The sequence below is a fragment of the Phasianus colchicus genome, chromosome 10 (genome assembly GCF_987193195.1).
Source record: "Phasianus colchicus chromosome 10, bPhaCol1.hap1.1, whole genome shotgun sequence".
NCBI lineage: Eukaryota > Metazoa > Chordata > Aves > Galliformes > Phasianidae > Phasianus > Phasianus colchicus.
In genome coordinates, this window is record NC_143445.1 from 8,742,747 (window position 1) to 8,766,902 (window position 24,156).

The following is a 24,156-nucleotide window of genomic DNA, read 5'->3' on the forward strand; positions in this document are numbered from 1 at the left end:
CATGTTGTGCACCCACGGGCACGGGGCCGGAGGCACATGGCTGTCAGCTCCTGCAAGCAGCTTGTGGCCAGGAGCGGGCTGTGCCCGGCACCCCACCACCCTCCTGCCCACCGCAGGGCCGAGGCTGTGTGGGGATCCTCAGCAGCCCTCTGACTGCGTACAGGATGCATTTCTGGGGGGAAAACTCGACTAAAACAGACGGCAAGAAAACCCTAGGCCTGCCTCCATCTCGACGGCGGGGGGCAGAGAGGAGCACGGCCGGCAGGGGGCGCTGCGCCACGGGGCGGGGCCTGGCGGGGCGCGGCACAGCGGGGCGGGGCGCAGCGCACCTGCGGGGCGGGGCCTATCGGGGCGGGGCGCAGCGCACCTGCGGGGCGGGGCCTGCCGGGCGCACCTGCCCGTGGCCCCGCGGCGGGGCTGCGCTGTGCGGACGCTGCGGCGGCATGGCCCGCTTGCTGGGCACCCTGCGCGGCTCGCAGCCCGTGGCGCGCTTCCAGCGCTGCTGCGGGCTGTTCCCCGCCGGCGAGGAGGGCGGCGGCGACCCCGCCGAGGGGGTCCGGCATCGCGTCGTCTGCAATGGGGGCGACGCGGGAGGGCAGCGCCGTCCGGGAGCCACCGGCTGCGGAGCGCCCAACGGAGTGCGGGGCGGCCGCGGCCCGCGGGTGAGTGCGGGGAGAGCGGGGGCCGTGACTCAGCAGAGCCGTTCCGCGTACGAGGGCTCCGCGGGGCGGCGGGGATGGCGATGAGCGCGGGGGTCCCGGGTTATGAATCCGTAACCGGCGAGAGCGCGGGGCGGGGGTCCCTCGTGGCCGTGCCGCAGTGCTTGCCCCGCCGCTGGCAGCACGGAGCGCGGCCCTTCCTCCTGCTGCTCGGGGCTGCCCGCCCTCCGCAGGTGCACCTGTTGTGGTGCCGTGCCGCAGCTGCCCGGCGCCGCGTCCCCGCTGTCCGTACGGCCGGACGCGGGCTGCGTTCCCCCGGCACTGCGGGTCGCGGGCTTTCCGCTCGGTGCCGACTGCAGCCATCGGGGCGGGGCTGCCCGCGGCTCGTCCTGCTGCGAGGAGCGCTTCGTGAGCGGGCGGCTTTGCGGATCGGAAGGAGGTGGTGATGGCCTGCGAGTCCCTGCCCGGTAAACAGCCGCCGCTCCTCCCCTTGCGCAGTGTCGTTCCTTTCCGTGTCCGACATCCAGCGCTCGTGTGGTCCTCACCGGCCTCTGCTTGATGCCTTCTCAATTAGAAGGGATTACTGCACTCTGCTCACGCTGAACTGTTTCAGGTAGATTGTGCAGACTTCCGCTGAAAGACCTGTCACTGCTTGCTTTTGATCGGAGGCACGCTTAATGTCGCACTATTTACACCAAAACCCTGCCCAAACTAACTCTGCATTGACAGAGCCGTTCACGTCACCTGGAGCAGTTGTCTTCGGTTTCGCATAAATAAGGAAGACACGAAGTATCTCGGTGAGAGGGTGAACGTGTTATGAATGAGGCTCCACAGCCTTGTGGGAGACTTGTGTCTGAAACTGGTTGGGAAGGATCTCTTCCTGATTTTCTGTGCGTCCTGAAATCACACATTTACAAACAGTAACTTTCTGAAGGCGTCTCCATTGTTGTAGTAGGTGGCCAAATAAATGTTATCTATGTTTAAAAAGAAGAGTTCTGCTTATCTGCATCCTCCTGATGGAGGCTTCGTCCTGAAATTGATAACCTGAATTAAAGGCAATGAAGGAAAAAAAAAACCCTCATTTCTGTGGACTTGCTCATATTTACTTGCGTTTTCTCCACACTTCCTTTTCAGAGATGCTTTATCATCTCCTGCGATCTGTCTTTCTACTGTACAAGAGTACAGTTCATGTTTGCTCTGTAGTTATACCTTAACTGTCAGAAGTGTTCCAGGCTTGTGTAATGCTTACAAAGTGCCCAACAGCATTTACTGATTGTGTGGCTTGTGCCCTGATGCAGAAACTAATGGCAGGGCTCGGGAGGTGATAGTGACGTCGAAGGAAAAGGTAGGCATGAACTGCATCTATCTCAGAAAGGTAAGTGAGGTGGGCTCAGCAGCTGAGAGATGCCCTGAGCCCTGTTGGGAGAGCTGTGAGTGGGGCGTTTCTGGCCAACATGTCGACTCCATCCTCCTGCAGGATATAGCTATGTTTGGAAGTGGCTCCCTTAGGAGATGCTGCTGGAGAAACATGAGGCTCAGCCTCCTGTGCCAATGGGCTCACGTTACTCAGCACCCCTCCTGTTCTTCAGCCCTTGCCCTCCCAAGGCTGGCACTGCTGCATGCACATGTCTGATTTTTGCTCTGGAGTTCCTGTGGAAAGCAGCCATTATGGGATATCGTAGTTGGTAAGTGAGAGATCTCGCTGGGCAGCGTGTGCAGCCCTGGGATTGCTGGTGCTGCTCAAGCCTCCTTATCCAGTGGTCAGCAGCACGTGATGAGCAGGAGCCATAGCAAAGCCTGGCACGTGCTGCTAGGGACCAGTGTCTGGTGGTCTGTCCCAGCTTGCTGTGGAAGTTCTATGTGCTGCTGGTGATCGCTGCCCTGCCAGCTGTGCAGTGCTGCTGGAGAAGCTGTGGGCAGAGGCACAGGGGTTTGCTGGGGGCTGCAGTGTGGATCTGGTGGCTGGAGCAGCGTCAGTGGTGACAGGCACTCAGTGACTTGGCGCTTCATGGCTCACAGCCTGAGTCATCCCTTTGGAGGCTGCTGGCCCTTGTAACAAGGAGCTGTCAGGGGCCTGGGATTAATTCCTGCACTTGGAGGTAAGCCACTTGCTGTTGTGTAATCCTGCTGAACGTCTTAGCCCATTAGCTCAGCTATCAAACAGAAGAATAAGAGCTTATCTGCCATCATTTTTCTCCTTTGGATCTCTGGAGTCCAGGAGTAGGTTTAATGGGCAGGGAGCCAGGAAAATCTCTTCTCCCTGGAAGGTTCCTTTGGACACAGAGTTCTTGTACTTCATCTCATGTATATGCTCTGCAGGAAACACTTGCAGGTCAACTGGACAGTGGGAAAGGGCTATTGGCTGCCGTGGTCCTCCAGGCAAATAAATCATAGGGTATCGTATCAATTTTATGTCTTGATCACCTATAGCTCATTTTTCCAAGGTAAACTATTATTGGTCTAGATTAAGAGGTACGTGAACGCTGGTTTATTATGACTTTATTTTATTACTATATTAGTTGATATTAGTGACTAGATTAAAAACAATGTTGAATCCAATATACTGCTATGGAGTTGCTTGAGTCTGCTTGTGCCAGTACATCTGGAGCACTGCAGTGACCCTAACAGCAGCCCATAGTATTGTTATTCTCTGTGAGCTGGACTTGACAGAGCTAGAGCTGTCTATTTATCTAACCAACTTAATTAGGTGCATCATCTTGGTGTTTCCCAGTTATATTTCTCTGTGCAGATAAAGAGCATTCAGATACCTCATTCTGCAGGAGAAGTCAGTGTCAGGCATACAAGAGAGCTACAACTAAGAGCTGGAATGTGGATGCCCACTGACCAGGACTTACAGAATGAAGTTGGGGCAGAATGAACAGAGCACTGTTGGGTTCTGGGGAACAGGCTGTGCCCAGTGGAGCATCTCTGTTCCCTCAGATCTGGGGTTTATCCATTCACAACCGTAGTTAACCCAGCAAATCTGAAGCCTTATGCAGCACTACTTTAGGAAGCTGTGCCTTGACTTGAATCCTGGCCAGGGAAGCAATCTCTTCTCCCTGTGCTGCTGCCTTATTGTATGACATATAAAAAACAAAGAAACAAACCAACCAACCAAACAAAAACCCCCAAAACTTCTTAATTGTCTAAAAGTGGCATACTGTCACTCTGCTTGTTTGGCTTCAGAAGTCTTATGGCTCTGTGCCTCTTGAGATAGACTTCTGTTGAAACAGTTCCTTGTGCAGAAGTGAGCTGCTGGGTGTGTGATGCTGCTGGGCAGGAACGCATGGCTCACCTTTGGGGTTGCTTTTAGACACATGCCATGGTTTGTGTCTAAAAACAAGTCTTAAGCTGCGAGCACACTTCTTGCTCAACCTGGAGAGATGCAAAATTCATCTGTTTTGAAGCCTCTGTTTTGAAGCTGGGATCTCTGTCCCAAACTGCCTGCAGTTTACGCTCTCTGTTTCTTTGCTCATGTTCATTCTCTCTCCCTGCTGTTATTGCAGCTGTCTAACCCTGAAACGACTTCCTCTGTTGTTGTCAGGCATAGGCTCTGTGGGGTACCTCACAGAATTGCAGAGTAATTCTGGAGAATTAAAATGCAATTAGACAAACCTGTTCTCTCGCTGTACAACAGGGAGGAAGGGAAGCCATTTCCTTCAGCCCTTCCCTCTCTTGTCTCCATCACTCTGTCCTTCCATTATACCCAGCTCAGCCAGCCTTCCTGGAACGCAGGAGATGCTGGAGCTGTGGGAAGCTCCCAAAGCGTAAGAGCTGGTAGGAATTGACTCTCCAGCAAATGTGAAGGAACTAATTTATCCAATCAAATGGCTTGCAAGTTTTTTTGTGTGCCACAGGGAATGCCTTTTGGTGGGAAGCAATGAATGCAGAGGCTCATCAGGAGAGGATGTGGAGTCAAGGTGCTGGATGGAAACGTGACTGTGGGGGCTGCTGCTGGTCAAATGAACTTCAAAGGAGCTGGAGGACAAGAACAGATCAAATAACCTCATCAAGCTGAAAGAATGATTGGAAACTGACTTTAGTAGGTGCAGATAGCTATTGAATGCGTGGATATAGTACTTGATTACAGAATGGAAAACGGGGTTGGTGGTAAGAGCAGATCACAGCTAGACATGGCTCAGCCTGTTTAAAACAGCCAGCAAAATGAATGAAGTAGTGCAAGGCTGTTCCTGCAGCACTGCTGTGTTACACCTGATCTTTGGGCACCGTAACTCAGGACAGGCATGTTAAGTGCTTTGCATGGGAAATGTGAAGTGCCTTCCACGGGAAGCACCGGGCGGTGATGCTGTAGCAGAACACTGGATATGTCTTCTCTGCGTGTTTCTAACAAGCTTCTCAGATGTCAACCTGTAGTGGAAGGAAACTATTTGTTCCTTGTCTGCGGTAGATAAGGAAATAGTGATAGGTTGGAATTTCAGTGTGCAAGTGTCAGGCTCGGTGGCAGGGAGAGCAAAGTGCTCTGAGATGGCCTGGGGCAAGCAGCAGAGCTTCTGGCACTGGCATTGATGAGCATGGGTTGGGCTCTGCCATTGCTGACACCAGGACAATGTCCATCCATGGAACCAGGTTTCTGTCAGCCTGTCCTGCAGCAAACTGTCCTTCACTGGGCTGCAGCGTGGGCCTTTGCATGTGGCCTCTCCAGCTGGTAGCCATTGCCCTGTGTCTATGACAGACTTCAGGATTTCTTTTTTCTTCTTAATTAGGAAGGCTTTCTGTTAGGAAGATGGCAGTATTTTTCCTTCATTAATTTTTCCTGTTAATTGCTAAGCAAGTCATCTGTCAGCTCTAGTCCTGCTTTATTCTACCTTATACTTAAACAACCTAGCAGATTTCGTTACATCTATTTATGGTTTTTTCTTAGTGAAGAAGAGAGGCCTAGTTATGTTACTTACAGAACAATGTACAGAAATATAATGCATAATTAAGTCTGCCACCCAAAGTATCAATCAGGGCAGAAGGGAAAAGAATCTGAAAATAAGAGTACTGAAGTCTTCAGCAGTAAACCAAGACCTGTCCTAGCTCTGTGTGCTGAGCACATCAGTGTGTGTGGTATTTATCCCATGAAGTCTGAAGGGGGAATGCTGAACTGATGGGAGGTGCTGGCACTGCTGCCCAGGGCAGCTGTGAGTGCCCCATCCCTGGAGGTGCTCAAAGCCAGGCTGGATGGGGTCCTATTTGGGAGTAGCAAGCACACAGCACAGCTTGGAACTAGGTGGGCTTTAAGGTCCTTTCAAGGTACTCTTTTGGTGCTTGGAATGAATTTTAAAAATGCTGAAATGCTATTGGGGGTCTGCCTGACATTCAGATTCCCTACTTGTTTACCTAGGGCCCCTGAAAGCACTATGGCTGCCTGGCCTGCAGCTTGCCCATTGTTTCTGCTTACACAGGGGCTGTCTTGCTTCTGTGTTTAGTGATGGTTCAGGGCAGTGTCCCTGACAGCTGTGCCATCAGCACCTGGCACTGCAGCTACAAGCTGGGTGATGCTTCTCTGTGCCAACCAGCAAAGCTCACAAGCTTTTCCTGGTACTAGTGGAGCTGCTCACTGCTTTGTAGCATTTCTTGTGACTTCTGTTTTTCTCCCCATCCCTACACAGGAATTGTGGGCTCTTTTCCTGTGTCTTAACTTTGGTGGCTTCTCTACATTTTGTAGTGTAAAATCCTTTAAGTAGGATAACTGCAGTGCATTAATTAGGGGCTCTGGGAGGGAATTTCCAGTCTTCTGTCAAGCTGTTCTATTGCAAGTGAAGTAATGCAGTGACCTCAAACTTTAATTAATTGTGCACATTTCCTGAAAGACCCGCAGTGATTGAGAGCTGAGAGCAAAGCGTTGCTTAATGGTGTCTCTGGGTCAGCTCAGCACCAGGAGGCCAGCGCTGCAGCACCAGTCCCTGGAGTGGGTGGTGGATAAGTAGTGTAATTCTTAAACAAGAGATACTACAGGGCTGGGGAGGAGGGTGGTGCATTTTTTGCAGCTTTTTTCCTCTTGCACGGGGTAAAAAAAACATGGTCTTGGTGTTTCAGCTACTGGTCTTGTGCCTCAGCCATGAGCTAGATGTTCTCTATGTACATGCTTTTGGGTTCCTGCTGTGCTGCAGCATTGCATGCTGATATCTCCCCATGGTGTGCCACTAGCTCTGTCACTGTTGTTGGGGTTGCAGTGTGCAGGACACAGCAGCATGCACAGACTGAGCAGTCGGCTGTGGGAGTTTCTCCTGTGCAGGTTCTTCAGGCAGGCAGTTCATTTAAGGACACCGCACACACCCAAGTGCATCACTTATAATTTGAGTAGTTGATTTCAAAGTAGGTAGAGTTGATGAGAAGGGTGGTTTCTGTGGAATTATCCATCTTCTGCATCTGGGAATGCCATGGCTCATCATACTTCCTTTTGAAATAATCTTAAAATTTTGTCTTTCTCTATGGCCTTAATTATTGACCATGAAAACCTTTCTGCTCTGACTTAAAAACGATGGCTGCAGGGCTGACTCACCCACAGGGTTTGGGGTTACACAGGGCAGTGAGTTACTGCAGTGTGTGAACAAATCTCCTACGGATCACAGATGGAATGCACTTGAGTGTCAGAAGATGCTAAGTGTTCACACAAACTACTTGCAGTGGCATTTTCCTGTACTGAGGTTAGAACAGGAGTGGAAAGGGAACACGGTTCATGAAGCACAGTCATCTCTGCTTTCTTTGAAAATAAACGACATCAACAGCAGTGTTAGCTGGCTGCTGGCGTTGGCTCTGGTACAGCTGGAACCAAGCAGGGACTTCTTGTGAGCCAGTGACTGAAGGAGCTCGTGGTGGGCTTTCCATATCTACAACTCCTTAGGATCATGACTGTAGCTCCAGACTTCCCTTAGAACCTGAACAATTGTTTTTTATTTTTCCCCCCAGAGAGATGACTATAATGCGAATGCTTTATCCCTCACCCCACGAGGTTTCAGGAACAGAAGAATTACTGTACGGATGTGCTGATGGTCTTTGATCTAAAGCACATCACTGCTGGTACGCTGGAGGTGGCTGCTTAATTGAGGTGTTAGCACTGCTGGAAGAAAGCTTTCTTTTGGGACACATGAGAATGACCAAATATGGCTTAATGATCTCAGGCAGAAGCCTTGCAGTTGCTAATTGCACTGGGGGTGTTTTCTAAGTGGTGTGTGAGACTTGAGACTCAGAGGCTGAGTGCTCTGCAGCTGAGTCATTGCATGCTGCTAAATTTACTTAGAGTGGTGCCGGTAACTTATCTGTGACCTCTATTACTAATACATGGGGGAACACTCCTGTAACCTGAGCACTTCAAAAGTTGACTCATCTTTTCTGGTTATTGATGCAAAAATCAATTTGATTTTTTTTTTTTCCCTGAGATAGGTGAATGGATGTAACCTTCTTCCAGCTTCCTTTTGTTGTTTTCATGCAGTTGACTTCATCTTGGTATGGAAGGCAGACTAAGGAACTGGAACTTGGAATTGCTCTTAAATGTAGTCACAAGTGAATGTCTAGTGAGTGTCAGGCAATTCTCACGCTTTAGCACGTAGGATGAGAATTTCTCTCTGCTAGATCAGGCTCACGAGCATGATAGTTTTCATGTGAGAAGAGCTTGAGGAGCTTACATCACAGCTGAATTTTACCCAGCATGTCTTCGCTGAGATTTCTGTGCTCCCTCTTCACTCATCTTTTGGATATTCTTTCTGCCCCATTTACAGCCAAATTCCGTTTTTAATTTTACTATGGGAAAGATGAAGAGAGAGATGAGATTGGCTCTTCTCCTGCATCCCAAACTACAAGTCCTCTTCATGTTTCCCTTGTTTCCAGAAGTATTTCTAGAAAAACTGACTCATGCTGCTGTTTTGGCAGGGCAGTAGCAGGCTGCTTGATGGCATTTCAGTCCCAGTCACCAGCAGAGCAGCAAACCTTTGTGTCCCCACTGCTACATATATGGTGGTGGGCCTCAGCTTCAGCCTGCTGCTTTTCAGAAGAGGGAAAACCAAGATTTCAGGGTCTGTAAATAAATTTCTGACTGATCCAGTGAGACAAACCTCAAATGAAAGAGTTCAGTAATTCTATGGTACTTGATTTGCCTTGACACAAGTTTCTAGTGAAAGCAGTGGTGGGTCTTTTTATCTACAGATGTAGAAACTTTCAAATTAAAGCATTTGTACTCTTCCATTAAATACAGATAGCTTCCTTGGAGCAAAGGCTGATCTGATCTCTGGGAAACCTTTGTCAATGTGACTGCTGTCCTTTAGTAGTTCTGATGGATTTTTGATCTACAGAAAGTATAATTGAGCTCTTCCTATGGCCTTTGAATATAAACGCTAAACTTTTTTCTTGACATCCACTGCAACAAATTAATTGATATAAGGACTGTAATTATTTGATTTAAGGGAACTGTAATGGTTGTTTGATACAACTTGCTAACTTGCCTAAACTTTCTAAAATCTTCTCCTTTTCAGGGCTGTGTACAGAAGTACGTTGTGAAGAACTACTTCTACTATTACCTATTCAAGTTTTCAGCTGCTTTGGGTGAAGAGATCTTCTATATCACTTTCCTCCCATTTATCTACTGGAACATCGATCACTCTGTGTCTAGAAGGATGATAATCATTTGGTCTGTAAGTATTTTGATCACTTATTTATGTACATACTTCTTAATTCTGTAATTGTAACTAGTGAATATTTAAGAGTAAGAATAACCTTTCAAATCAACAGCATTATTTATATGGTTCTCGTATGGTCCAGCATGGACACTTGTGAGTTTTGCTGCTGATGGCAGAGGTGTGTGTGTGCATGACACAGGCATTGCAATGACTGGCAGAGGAGGCGTTGGTTTGTGCAGCATCTGTTCGTCTCTGCTGTCTTGGACTGATTTATTTTCCTCAGCCCAACAACTTGCTGAGCTCTTTTTGATAGGGTTTGTACAGAGCAGCTGGTAAAATGCTTCCTTTCCAAGATATCATGGTCTGCTATGGATGGGTTTTTCTTATATTGGGAAATCTTTCTCCCTGGGTACTTCTGCGAAGGCTGCTCATACAGTTCAGGCTTGTTTGAAATGATTATAAATCTAAGAAAGGGGACTTGTAGGCTGCAGCTGAATGAAGATGCTGCTGCTGCAATTCCTTCAAACAAACAAGAAACCAACCAAAAACTCAAAACAAAACCAAAACAAAAGCAAAAAAACCTGCTACCACCACTAAAAAAAAAAAAAAAAGCACAAAAAGCAAAACAACCTCACATACAAAACGCACATAACAATAGGTTCTCTGAAGACTAAAGCACTGATTTTTGATAGCAGCATTCTCGAATGAACAGGCTTCAGTGTTGCTTCAGCCTTCACAAATGCAGTTTAGAAAATCCAAAGTATATTTCTGGTCTTGCACTGAAAACCAGCAGATAACTGAGAATTTCATTCTTCTGCACAGGGGTGAATGTTCTGTTGCTGCCATTGCTCGTCCTGGCATTTATCAAGCCTTTACCCAGATAAAACCTTTTCAGAACAGAGAAGGGAGGTAGGAAGCATCTCTGGTGGATGACGGACCCTGAAAGTTTGATTGTTAATCCGCTCTGATTTAAGAAATTGAAACTTGATAAAGACATGAATGTGATGCTTAGCTCTTTTTCTTTACAACAAAGCTTGTCCTTGACTTAGTCAATTCTGGTTAATAATATTCTCTCTTTTTGTCCAAATAACATGATTAGGAGTAATAAAGGCAATTTGAATTGGGTCGTGCACTTAAAATGCATTCAGTCTTGAGCAGAGAGCATCTGCTCTTCTGTGCCAGTTACCCTAGTCAATAATTTTTTATAAAGAGAATATGAAAAATAACTTACAGCTTAAATGGAGAAGTAGGTGGACACTTACTAATTAGAACTGGGTTTTGGCCAGGACTACACCTACTTCATTTGGAAGTGTGCCACAGAAAATGATAATTGGTAGTCTCTGCTGTCTGCTTGTGCAGATTGCTCAAAAAATGACTTCTCAGAGCTGCCTGTGTGCCTCTGAAGGCTTGCCTTGCCTTTACTGTGCAAGGAGTCTGCCTGGTTACTGGCCAGGGTTAGCCTGGCTTAATTACAGCATGCAGGAGTCCAGTGTTATTTTCCCAGTTCCTGAAGGAGTTGTGGAATCAAATTTTTGTAGTGAAGAGGGGAAAAGGAGAAGCTGTTCTACATATACTGGCTTGTGATGATCTGCAGTTTTAGAAGCTCGTGCAAGTGTAACATAGCAATGGAAATACATGTGTAGGCTCTGCATTAATGTGGCAGGCTTGACTGGGTGGCGTACTTGCTTTTGAGGAGGAGTAGACATTTGTGGTGTTACTGAGGGGTCTTGGTCTGTCTGTGATACATCAGTTGTGTGTGTGACATCAGGACTGGCCGTGCTGCAGGAGAAGTGCCAAGGTGTTCAGTGTGACAAGTTGGTACTTCTCATCTTACCTGGGGGCTTTAATGACAGCATGGGGGTCCCAGACTGTTTCGGAGAGTCTTCCCTTAAGTATCAGAAGCATTAATGCTGTTTCCAAGGCATTCACATCATCTTATCTGCAATAGCTTCTGCAGAGCCAGTCATCCGTGGTGGAGAAGGACAAATTCCAGCTGGAGCAGGGCCAGGGATGACTGGGGAGCAGGCTGTTTCTGAGCAGAGGCTGAGAGCTGAGATAAGCCCCAACCAAATGAAGTCAGAGAGAGGCTGATAATGGTGGGAAGGAAGGAGGTTCTTTAATATAAAAACACTGGAGCAGAGACAGATGTGTGGAAGATAGCCATGAATAAGCCCGAAGTTTTGAAGTGCAAGGGTTGAGGTCATAGCTATAGAAGGGCAGAAAGAAAGATTATGGAAAGAGTATTTCAGCAGCAGTAGGGGACCAGCCTTGGTGCTCTGGCTGTGTTCCCCAGTCCTGTGTCCTCCAAGCCAGCTGTTCATATCTTTGGCAGAATGTGGGCTGCAGTCTCCTCCTGTTGTTTTGGGAGTTTAAACAGTATGTGATGCTTCTGTGATTCTCTTCTCCTTGGGATGTGCACACAGCCTTTATGGGCAGAGGAGGGAGATGGGTGTCTGCCCCACAGCGAGGTGCTGGGCAGGCAGCCTGGTGTCAGCACATCCCATCCTCAGCCCTTTGAAGGAAGTACTCTTTGACCTGGCTTCGATGCCTAGGGTTCTTTCTGCTTCAACAGAAGTGGAAAACAACTTGAAATAAACCAGATCTCAGATGTGCTTTAAGTTTTCCACGTATCTCAGCTTAAAAGGTGAAAACTTCGTGGTTTTCTTATTTTCCACAGTGTGCGTAAATGTGAAGTGTACCCACACCTCTTTCAAGCCTATAAAGCTGTGATTTGTGCAATATAAATAACAGCCACCCGGTGTGGACTTTGTCAGGGCAAGTATGGCAGTGTGGTGCGATAAGCTGTGTTGGGGTGCGGGGTGGGCCAGGCTTGGGGCGCTGGGTCTGGCTTCTTGCTGGCTGCCCAGAGCAATGGTCTTCCCAGGATGCTGTGGCTCTTGTGCAGGGGCATGCTGAGCTTTGAACTCAGGGCAACCTGCTGTGAGAACGAGCAGGGATCTGCCCGTGCTCACAGTGCTTTGCAAGCTGAAATCTTGGCTGCTTTGAAAAGTTGTTTTGCAGCAACCTTTGCTTTTATTGGTTGTTCTCCTCTAACAAAGGTTAGTAGTTGTGCTTTTAGCAGCATCTCTCCAAGATGAGCTCCTGATAGCTGATCACATAATGCACCTGTCCAGCATGTGAGCCCTTGGAAGTGCTGTGTGACGCTGTGCAGAAAGCTGTGGGGCTCCTACAGCCCAGTCTGTCTCTGTGTGCTGTCTGAGAATAAATCCTTGGTGCCCTGTGCTGCTTGGCCTCTGTACCCTGAGGGAGTACCCAGCTTGACAGCAGTGGATAGCAGCCCAGGAGACGTGGGGCAGCTGCATGCAGCCCTGTCCTTATCCCAGGGCTTGACCCAACTAATCTGCACCGTCGTGCCTCATAGGGAGCATTGAGCTCCCTGAGGGGCACTGCACAGCCTTTACTTTAGGGGCAGGATGTGGAAATGAGAGGCTGTGAGTGGTGCCAGTCAAAGGGCTTAATTCCTCTGCACTGAGACAGGGTGACTGCTTGCTCAACAGCCTGGAGGAGAATTGCCACTTCCAGGATGCAGGCTCTGCTTCTGCTTGGCCAATTTCCCACAAATGCCATCTTATTATTAGCGCATTTTTTTTTCTTTTCCTCCCCCTGGTGCTCCTGATGTGCTCAGTCACTTCCATTGGCATACCAAGACCGTGATTAAAACCAAAAGCAAACTCATTGTTAAGCTGTATATTTCCATCCTAGGAAGGTGATATACAGCTGCAGAGCCAGGCTATGGAATTGCTATTTCTGAGGCACAGCAGTGAGCTCAGCGTCAGGCTGGTGCAGTGCAAGTCCCAGGGAAGAAGGCAGCGATGCTCTCTGACCCCACGCCTTCTCTAGAATTTCATCTGTACCTTTTAATAGATCAGGAGTGCAGCCGGAAAAGCTGTACAATCACATGTTTAAAACAAATCTGTTCTGACTTGCCGTGGTTATACCCCATCTTAGAGTGCAAAGATCAGAACCAGCCTGACTGCCCCCTGCCTGCATGGCAGGAGCCTCCCTGCTGGCTGCATGGCAGCTGGGCCTGGCCATGAGGGGGCTGTGCCATGTGCCTGCAGCTGCCACAGCAGTCAGAGCCTGCTTGGTGAGCCTGGGGCCAAGGGTGGGAGGGAGTGCATCTTTGTGATGGAGCACGTGTGGCTCAGGGGAGGCTTGCAGGAAGTCCTCAGGTGAAGAATACAGAGGTGGTTGCGCTGCTGTAGCAACTGCTAATGGTGTTGAGGTAGTAAATGGTAATGCTGCTGACCAGCAGTGGCGTTGAAGCCTTGCCTTTCCTCTGTGTGTGCTGCTGCCTTTGGACAGTGCTGTGTTTCTGCATTGCTCCTGGCATCACAGAGACCCTGTAGGAGGGGAACAAGGAGGAAGGCTGTAGCTAAGAGCCTTTCTAATGCTTCTTGCATCTCAGCTGAATTCCCATGTGTTCCTTTGTAGCTCTCTGAATTTAATTACGTCCCACACAGCCCATCGTGTTTTTGACTGTTGCTTTAGTAATGGGAAAGTCTTCAGATTCAAACAAACTTCCCCATGCAAAGACAGGTACTTATTAATGTGCTAATTAAAATTACTTATATTGAAGAGATCTGCAGATGGCTTTTCCCCAGAAGTGCAGAAAGTCCCTTGGGTCTGCGTGGCCAAGTGGAACAGCTGGCACTGGAGATGTACACAGAGCAGCATAGAGCTGCAGTGTGGCACACTGGGTAGGCAGAAACCTCTCTGAGGTGGGGGAGAAGCAAACAGGACTGTACAGAATGAAGAAGTGGCTTAATTCAAAGTTTCTGCTGCCTACAAGACAGCAAACTGTGTCTGAATACCATCTGTCTCTAGGTCTGGAAATGCATAACAGTGCTGGTGGTCAGCTCTCTGGGGCTGGGGTGATTTGCACCCATCATGAATATGTTCTGGGGCCATTGAAAGGTTTTTGATGTTGTGCAAATAAGTAATTCAAGTCAAGTGTTGTAGTGGAAGCTTAGTTCTGTGTTTATCATGTCCCCATGCTCATCTCTCCCTGTTTCCAGTGCTCCAATGCTTGTGATTTGCAACATTTGTTACAAGGGCAGCTCATCTGTTAGGCTGAAAAAACCTGCTGCAAGTTGCTTTCTTCTTTCCTGGAACTGTTAGAGAATAAATCCAAAATGACAGAGAAATAAGGTGAGGAAATCTTACATAAGAGAGAACGTACCATTAACTGAGAGAGGTGCGTGCTGTCCTTGGAAGATGAGACCTGCAGCAGAGCATGGGCCAAATGTACCCCGCAGTGTGATGCTGTGCTGGGAGCCTCTCTGTCTGTGTGACGCCTGGAATGCAGGGATCCCCCCATGGTGGGTAGTGCAGGAGCTCTGTGCTGCTCCGTGCTGTGCTGCACAGCACTTGTCATCTCTCTCCTAGGAGAAACTTGTCAGCTCTGCTGGTGGGGTTGTCCTGCCATATTCACGTGTGTTGCTTTGCTCATTGAGCCAGGGCATTGCTTATAAAAACCTGTGCAGCAAGGTCTGGTGCTGCAAAGAGCAGTGCTGAGTATATGCTGGAATCCCGTGGATGTCCTATGGGTTTGGCTCACCTCTCAGTGCTACAAGTGCCATGCAGTGTGCATTTAAAAAAAACTGTAAAGATGAGAAACTAATTTGGAATGGAAGGAAAAAACGTGATGATGCCCGGTGTTCCTGCTTACCCATACCTCCTCCTGCACTCAGCATGTTTGTGTCCATCAGGGCAGTCCCAATGTGGCCTTCATTTGGAAAGTGACTCATTTCCCTTTCTGTAATTCTCTTACGTATTAGCGCTAATAATACTGTGTATAATAATAAGTGAAAGTTGTTATTATAGAGGGCTGCTGATACATTGGCTTGTCCCACCTCGCCTGTGAGGTCATACCGTAGCCTCAACATTTCTCCTCCTGTTTAGGAACCCTTGGCATTTAACTGGCTTCCAAAGGTGTGCCCACATCCATTTGGAAATGGGTGGCATGAACCAAATAAATCCACCCGGTGGTTTCTTTAAGAGGTTGTTTCCTTCTCCTGTGGGCAGCCTGGGGTGGCACTGGGTATGGCGCTGTGCCCTGCGTGTCGCTGCCCAGCAGCAGCCAGATGTGCCCCTGGTGATGTAGTGGTGTGTGACTCATGGCGAGGAGCAGAGGCAGAGCAGCTGGGGCTACCTGGCAGCATGGGGCTCTGCAGGGTGTGCTCTGCTGCAGTCAGGAGGATGAAGGAACTGGGCATTTTGGCTTTTTTCCTGGTTCCGTTTTGTGAACCCTGAATCCCAATGTCCTTTTGACTTGAAGGCATTTTTTTAAATGGCTTTTGGGAGAGAGGGATGCAGCATGGCTGTAGTGGATATGGCCACAGATGGGCCTGTTGCTGTTCTACCACAGCACAGGAAGGATTTGTTTCAAGAACTCCCCTTTCCTACTGGAAGTGGGAGAAGCAGAACAGCGAGCTGTCCTGCTTTCATGGCACAATGACTGCGGTGCCCACTTGTTTTGTGGGAGAGAGGTTTCAAGGGAGAGACTGGAAATGTCTTCTCCATGGTGTGGGGTGGGAGCCATCCATCCATCTTGCACCATCCTGTGCTGCTGTGTCTCATCAGCAAAACCTGCATTTAGTCCCAGTTCAGATCCAGTTACCGTGCTGTGCAGTAAAACCACTGCTGCCACCACTGACCAGGATAATGGAAAATCTTTTAATAATTCAGGAGACAAATTCTGCTCTTGGGTGGTGGATTTAGCAGCAGAAAAGCTTGGTGCCGTGGCATGGTGGGAATTGGGTTTGCTAGCTGACAGCCTGTGGCATTTCCTCTCCCCAGATTGTGATGTACATAGGGCAGGTCTCCAAGGACATCCTCAAGTGGCCGCGGCCCCTCTCACCACCTGTTGTGAAGCTGGAGATGCGGACAGATGCAGAGTATGGGATGCCTTCCACCCACGCCATGGCAGCTACTGCCATTTCCTTCTCCTTTTTCATCACAACCATGAACCAGTACAAGGTAAGGGTAAAAAAAAAAAAAAAAAAGAAGAGCTGTTTTTTTTTTAATTAAATAAAAAGTATGTCTGCTCCTAGCAAGCTGCAGAAGGCTCAGCAAAACCAAAGCTGTTGCCTCTTCCAGAGGAGCTCTCTGTATTCATTTCCACTGATGTGTGCTTTCCCCTGTTGTTATCCACAGCCAGCTGATAATGTGGACAAGAATTTTGTTGGAAATTTTGCTCCTTTAGCACAAACCCAGTTCAGTGTTGCTTGGAGGCTGTCACTTTCTTGGTGACGTGAAGGGAACTGTGTCTCGCCTCATTTTGTCTGAGGCAGGAGAAGCATCCTTGGAAATCCCCTGGCTATCACTTATGTTTGGCTAAATAGCGTGTAGCGCAGCTCAAAAGCCTGTTCACTGCAGAAGCAGCACCAGTTTTGCTGCATTGCTGCTGTAGGCTGCTTGGGGAGATCCCATAATAATTATTTTCCCCAAACCTTCAGCCTTCTGCCTACCTAAAAAGGTTTGTTTCCTGGAAACCTATTGCTCCATGGTGATTTTGATTCTGCTTTATAAATCCTAACAAGCATTTCCTGTGTTCAGCAATGACAACATCCTTTCTGCAGCATATTTAAGCATGTTTCTCATCCTCTTCAAATGAATTTCAAAGATAAACCTGCCTCATAAGTCCAGAGGACTCTTGGCCTGGTTGGGGTTGTCGCTGAGACACCTTGCACCATCCCATCAGCTGTGCAGGGACGTGAAGCACTCACTCCTTTGGTGAGTGTCACAGTGCAGTAGGTGACTGCTCAGGGTAGCAGTGGTACAGCTTTGGAGATGCAACAACACTGACTTCTTTGTTAGAAAGGGCCCCAGCTCTCTGGGCTCTGCTGAGCATCGCTGTTGCTCAGGTCAACGGATGAGCAACAAGGATGCAGATGTCCTGCAGTGGGCTGGGTCTCTGCTGTAAAAGCAGCACGGTCTCCCTGCTTTGTTGTGTTGTAGTAAAACCATGTGGGGACAACTGCTGTAAGGAGTCACGCTGCCACCCCTATTGGTGCACCAGCCCCAAAAGCCTTGGTCAGCAGCACTTTCTCCTCCTCCTCAGCTGATCAGCTGGGGGTGGGACTCACAGATCTTCCCAGACTGTTCTCTACCTGTTGGAGACTTCCGTGAGACAATAAAGCTGCTGTAAAATAATTACGTGGTTTAATTGGCCTCCGTTAAGAATAAAGGAGCTGCCCTCATCATCAGTTACTGGGCTGGCCCAGCTCTGTGACTGCCTGCTGGAGATGGAGCGGGGCGTATAGCTGCACTGAGGGCTCTGAGGAGCAGGAAAACACAGCTGTGTGAGCTGGGAGCAGCACCCACACAGAGCTGGGCTGGCTGGGCTATGGACATGGCTGCAGCAGCATGATGTGGTCAGGTGCCAGGCTCCTCGGAGGAGGTGGGGGCTTTGTGTCAGAATTCATTCCACTTTTTTTTTTCTGTTCCAGAAAACTGTCTTGTAGGGAGTGAAATGAACCCACGGGGCTTCTTTTCAATTGAGCCCTAAGATGGGATTTGAAAGAGTGGAATAAGGTCTAATGTGTTAAGTTCATTCATAGATCCATAGACATAGAATGTCTTGGGTTGGAATGAACCTTAAAGCTTGTCTAGTTCCTGCCACTGCTGGGGTTACCAATTATTATACGTTACCAAATGCAATTTGTTTTTTTAAAAACATTGATTTATTTCAACACTCCCCTCCATGCCAGTAGGTACCTCAGAGAGAGAGCTATGTACAACCACCTTCCTCGGCAGATGGCTGAGCCTCACCTGCCGGAGAGGAGCCCCCAGCTTCTCTAACAGCTGTGCGGTGGCTGCAGCCTGGCACCGGCTCCTGCTGCTGCACGACGTTCGCGTGCACAACGGTGTAACACGTGCGTTTGTTTTGCTTTTGCAGTACCCGTTTGAGCTCGGCCTGATGGCAGCGTTCGTGTTCTCCACGCTGGTGTGCCTCAGCAGGCTGTACACGGGGATGCACACGGTGCTGGTGAGGCTCCGCGTCCCCTCCTTCCTTAGCCTGGGCCTGGCCGTGCCCTCCTGTGTGAGCGCAGGGCTACGCGTGCCGTGCCTGTGGTGAGGCCGTGCCTTCCAAGGCCGCCGTGAGGAAACCCTTGGGCTGCCGCTGTTGGAATCTGAAGGGAATTATGAACACAGCTGGGGAACCCACTGCCGTGTGTGGGTTTGAGAGCCGGGCGAGGATGGTGTGGGATGCGAGTTGTCACTCCGTGTTTTGAAATGTTAATTGTGAGGAATGCACTTGGGCAACCGACGCAGCTCCGTGTGAGGCTGTTGTGCAAGGCCCTGCGTCAGCAGGAAGCGACTGGGAGCTGTGGGGGCGGTGGGCAGGGCACCCTGGGGGGCACAGCTCCTTAGGTTGGGCTTTGAAATGGCATTACGGCCAGCTGCAAGGATCAGGCCGGGAGGGAACTGAGCCTATGGGACTGAGAGGTGCAGACTCGCTGTGCAGAAATACTGCGGTGCTGCAGGGTGAGCTGGATGGCCGCGGTCTGTGGGTGCCAGCTACTCTGAGAGCTGATGTTGGGGTAACTGATGCTACTTGCAGCTAATGGGGAACATCGCTGCTCTGTCATGTGAGGCTGTTGGGGTGTGACCCCGTTCTGCCGTGTGAATACAGCCAGCAGCTCCCACCAGCTGGAGATGCGAGTCTTGGTGGGTGCATGTGAAGAAATAGCGCATTTTTTTGTGACCGATAATGGTGCTGTAATAGGGGGAATTGATGAGTGTAAGAAAGAGGGCCCTTGTGCGATGAAGGTTGTCTATAAAATATAGCCTGACCTTCCCGCCGGGCCTGGTGGATCAAAACAATATCTTAAATCTCATCTGGAGACATCCTTTCTTCACCAGTGACCTTAAGTCAATCAGTAAAAATTCCTGGCATATTTCCCTTGCTGTTCCATTATAATGAAAGACGCCTCTAAATTTAGATGGATTTTTAGGGTAAAGAAGAAAAAGTCTTTTGTACCTTTGACCCTATTAAAAAGGGCTTTAAAATAAGTAAATAAAAAAAGCTCCCTCACGTCACTAGGAGAAATGCTGCCCCTGAGGCCACACGTCCCCTGCTGGGGTCTCCTCTGCACGCCGTGGTGGCACGGGGATCTGGCAGGTTGCATGAGTGCAGCCCCTCTGTGCATCAACACCTCCATGTGAGTGCAGGCATCATGGAGGAGGGCGTGCTGCTGCCTGCTGATAGCAGAAGTGTGGTGGTTTGAGAGAAGGGAGTAGCAAGCACCCACTGACCTCAGCTGTTAGGAGAGTTCAGCCATGGGAAGGAATGGGAAACAGTGCAGTTGTTCAGAGATGGCCTAGGTATAAAGCCTGCTTCTGCTGCCCTAGCATGAGAACATTCTCTGTTGGTGGAGAAGCAGAAGAGATGCAGGGTGTGTGCCTGCAGGTATGGGGCCCGAGGAGGTGCCAGTGGGGATTACCTGGAATATAAAAATGTAGACGTTTTTCTGTCTCAGTGCTGTGTTCCTGTCAGAATCATGTGGGGCCAATGTGTGCTGGCTCTTTTGAGCGTGCAGTGTCCCAGCTGGGTGTGGGACTGCACACACAGAAGGGCTTTGAATCTTTGGGGTATTTTGGAGTGCCACCATGTTTGGGTGCAGGTTTGATGTCCTGGGTGCCTTTGCAGGTACTTGCAGTTCCAGCATGCATCTTCAGGTTCATTGTAATGGCAGGCACGGAGCAGGCTATTGCCTTCCAAAAGCCAGACTGTATGTGTTTGTAGTCCTAAGAAAAAAATGCTATAAACAGAGAAGGAGCCCAGTGGTGGGACCCTCCAGGCAGGCAGTGAAGGACATTGTCTTAAGGCAGCAAAGCAAAACATTGACTTTCCAACTCAGATCTGCAGGCATGAGGTCCATTCTGTGTGCAGCCTGAGTGGAGTGGGGCAGGAAGGGGAAGGCTCCAAGCATCACCACCTCGGACAGAATTTACACCTGTCCTAATTTGAGAATTCCTTTGTAATTGCAGGTCAGTTAGAGGAGAGGCTGAGCTACTCATACAGCCAGATGGGCGGGGACTGCATTTCCTGCCAGCTCTGCAAGCATCCTCACACAGAGTGAAGCTGGGGTCCCCGTAATACACAGCATGGAGATGCCAGAAAAGCACTTTTTTTTTCTTTCAGAAGTCACAGAATGGTTTGGGTTGGAAGGGAGTCTCCAAAAGAAGTGCTAAGCCCGTGTCCTGTGGGAAGACTGTATAAAGCAGTGCTCTGCTAGCTTTTTGGTGGCACAGCCCTATCTGTAAAATACTTTTGGCCTTGCTCCCCAGTATATGTATATTTGTAGACTATGCATGTGGACCCCTGCACTAATGCATGTGTACAGTAAGGGAACAGCATAGCGTGATTTGGAGAATTGTACACAGGTCCCTGAGTAGGGGGTGTCCATGTGCAGGCTGTGCTCCAGTGTTTGTTTTCTTGCTTAAAGCCAAGTGTGCTGTGGAGCTGTTGTTTGGGAGCTGTAAACAGCTGAAGTTCGACTGTGCTCTAGTAATGCATTTACCAGAAAGCTATTAAATATTTGTTGTGAACAAATCCCCTCATTCTGGAACAACTAGAAATTAAGTTCTTATAAATAATTCATGTTAGACTGTGACCAAGCATAGAAGTAGTCAACTGTCATGACTTGCTGAAAAATATACCATCTTGAGGGCAGGACGTTGCTGTATGTGATTAACTACAGCATTTGCAGTGAATTTCATGGTCGCAGTAGAAATTCTGCTGCATCTTGAGCAGTATCTGGAGCAGCACACTGACACTTCTTACACTGCTTTCATACAGAAAGCCACTGTTTTGGGGAAGCTTTTGTCTGCTTCCTCAACACTGTTCTTAACAACAGTCAATTTCTCAAAACATCTGATTTGTCTCTGTTAATAAATGAGGTTTTAACCATGGGCTTGCCTCGGGCGCCTAAATGCAGTCAGATTTCAGAGGCTCAGGCTACAACTTTCACCCTGCCCTACTCCTGCCTGGAGGTGCCCTGTGCTTTGTTTCCTGGTGGCCATCTGCAGCAAAGGAAGGTACCTCTCCATGCAAAATGGGCAAGTGATGATCCAATGGATGTGATGAAATTACTTGTAGGACTATGGGAAGGGTTTGTGCCGAGGCAGCGTTGCTTAATGTCATCCCTGGGATGAAGCTGTGCATCTGTCTCTTCTGTTGAAGTCATGTCTGGACAGTAACCATGAAGTGTGAGAGGAGGGGAGGGGGTGGATCTTCTGGTCATGTTCAGCATCATCGCTGACCTGGATGAAGGGATAGAATGCATCCTCAGCAAATTTGCTGATGAGACAAAGCTGGAAGGAGTGACTTACACAGCAGAAGGCAGTGCTATCATTCAGTGAGACCCTGGAGAGTTGGGAGGAGAGAAACCTGAGGCAGTTCAACAAGGGCAAATATTCAGAGTAATATACCTGGGGAGGAATAACTGTGTACATTAGTGCTGGTTTGGGGCTGATCTGCTGGAAAGGAGCTATGCAGAGGAGGATGTGGGTGTCCTGGTGAATAACAGGTTGGCTATGAGCCAGCAGTGTGCATTGGTGGCCAAGGAGGCCAGTGGTGGCATTACAGAGAGCATGGCTGGCAGGGCAAGGGAGGCGATCTGCTCTGCCCTGGTGAGGCCACACTGGAGTTCTGTGCCCAGTTCTGGGCTCCTTAGCTTAAGAAGACAGGGATCTCCTAGAGAGAGTGCAGCAGAGGGCTGCAAAGATGACTGGGGTGTGGAGCATCTCCTGTACAGGGAAGGGCTGAGAGCCCTGGGAATGTTCAGCCTGGGGGCACTGGTAGCAGAGGATGTCGATGCCTTACAGGCAGCTGAGGAGTTCTGTTTTGCAAAGCATTTCACCACCATCTCTTTGCAGGATGTGATTGGCGGGGCGCTGATCTCAGCAGTGCTGCTGGTGCTCCTGTACCCCGTGTGGGATAGCATTGACCACGTGCTCCTGACCAGCCCCTTCTGCCCGCTGCTGTCCATTGCTGTTCCCCTCCTGCTGTGCTACAACTATCCCAAGTTGGACTACTACAGCCCCACCCGTGGGGACACCACCACCATCCTTGGGGCCGGAGCTGGAGCGACTGTGGGGTTTTGGTTGAACAACCAGTATGTGGCACCTGCATACGTGGGCAGCAACACGGGATTTCCTCTCGTCACCAGTACCACGGTGGTGCTCATGCTGGCCAGGTTCTTTGTAGGGCTCCTCGTTATCCTACTGACAAGGCAGCTGATGAAGAATGTGGTCCTGCGTGTGCTATGCTACTGCTACAAGTTCCCCATTGCTGACCTGGATGCCCGGAGGAGGCTGGAAGTAGAAGTGCCGTATAAATTTGTAACATACTCATCAGTGGGCTTCACTGCTACTGTCATCGTGCCACTGCTGCACCAGCTGCTGGGGCTGATTTGAGCCTGGTTCCTTGGCAAGTAGCTCATGGCACCACCATTTCAGAGAGAAGTTGTTCGAGGCTTGAACTTGATCAAAAAGGGTTTGCTGCCTTTCTGCACTGGCAAAACACCCAGTTTTGAAAACTGAAAAGGACTCGCTGTACCCAAATAACTTTGAGTTAGATATAATCAATCCCATTTGATACCGGATCCCATAAAGTAGTGACCCATGGCCAAGAAGGCTGAGCATGGTGAGCACAGCATGAAGCCACGTCCCCACAAGTCAGCAGTGCCACGGAGACACAAAAAAAGAAAAAATACAACCCCATAAGAGTGATTTCTAACCAATCTCTCTCTAATCCTAACCCAAAAGATTGTTTCCTGTACGGTGGAGCAGAGTGGTGGCAGCGATGAGGCTTGTGGTGGTGCTGCTGTGGAGCCTAGCTGTGTCCATGCAGGGACCGGGTGCACACAGCCCCTGCAGTGCCCTGGGGTGAGGGGTGATGCTGAGCTGCCACATCACTGTTTGTCTTCCGCACGTCTTGCAGTACTGTACAGAGTTGTAGAATAGCATTAGCAGTGTTCATAGGCATGCCATCGCTGTGCTGCTCAGGCTGCTTATTTAACGGTGTGTACTTGCTCTAGGACCAATGAGCCGTATGATGAATACAGCAGTGACTGTGGTCTGCTGGGCTGGGAGAGCATAGTGCTGCAGCACAGAGCTCGGGGTGGGCCTGCGTGCCCTCCCTGCCTGTGCAGCACAAGCTTTAGCTGTGCACCTTCGTGCTCATGGCTGCAAGTTTGACTTGGATGTAAGGGAGGTGCTTTGCCGTCTGTTGGCTGCCTGTACACGCACAGCCGAGCTCCAAAGCCGTGCTGGGGGCTCTGGCTGACCAGCTGGGGCACTTGAAAAAGCCATGTGATGTCAGACACGGTCGGTGAGCTGCAGAAGGAAGGCAGGCAGAAACGTTAGCCATTTGTAGGTTTGCCCAGGCTGCGGTTAAACTGTTTTAAATTAGAGTGTGTGGACACATCTGTCTTCACATGTGCACGCAAAGAGTTTGGATGGATTTCCTCCCACACTGCTGTGGTGGGCGTGGGGCTGAGGCCACCAAAGCTGCTAGGTCCCCGTTTGGCCCCATCCTGGTGCTGCTGGTCACAGGCGGGGGACACGGTGTCACTGCGGGTGGGACCTGGGGAGCTGAGAGGCACAGCCTGGGGGGGGGAGCAGCCGTGTGAAACACTCCTGTTCTGAATCGCAGCTACTTGGTGATATGGGAACTTGCGTAAGTTGTACAGAGATGCTTGGATTTATAAAGCACGTGCACAGATATTTTTATCTTTTATAGTATTCACCCGTATGGGATTCATGTGATACATGCAAACTGTACTTGGTTCAAATTTTAAAATATAAATATTTTGCAAGATTTGGTTTGCTTCTGTGTTCACGTT

General features: G+C 49.4%; 1 protein-coding gene across 2 annotated transcripts; it reads left to right on the forward strand.

Moving 5' to 3' along the window:
- The first annotated feature begins 414 nt into the window (after window positions 1-414).
- SGPP2 (sphingosine-1-phosphate phosphatase 2) lies at window positions 415-24,136 on the forward strand. 2 transcript variants are annotated; one of them, XM_031596390.2, is made up of 5 exons: window positions 419-662; window positions 9,134-9,292; window positions 16,100-16,279; window positions 18,201-18,290; window positions 22,187-24,134. In XM_031596390.2, the coding sequence occupies exons 1-5, from the start codon at window positions 444-446 to the stop codon at window positions 22,724-22,726; spliced, it is 1,188 nt and encodes a 395-aa protein (XP_031452250.2). In that variant the 5' UTR covers window positions 419-443; the 3' UTR covers window positions 22,727-24,134. The 2 variants fall into 2 exon arrangements, with proteins under 2 accessions (XP_031452251.2, XP_031452250.2); XM_031596391.2 differs by lacking the exon at window positions 18,201-18,290 and having other exon boundaries at window positions 415-662; window positions 22,187-24,136.
- The last annotated feature ends 20 nt before the right edge of the window (window positions 24,137-24,156 follow it).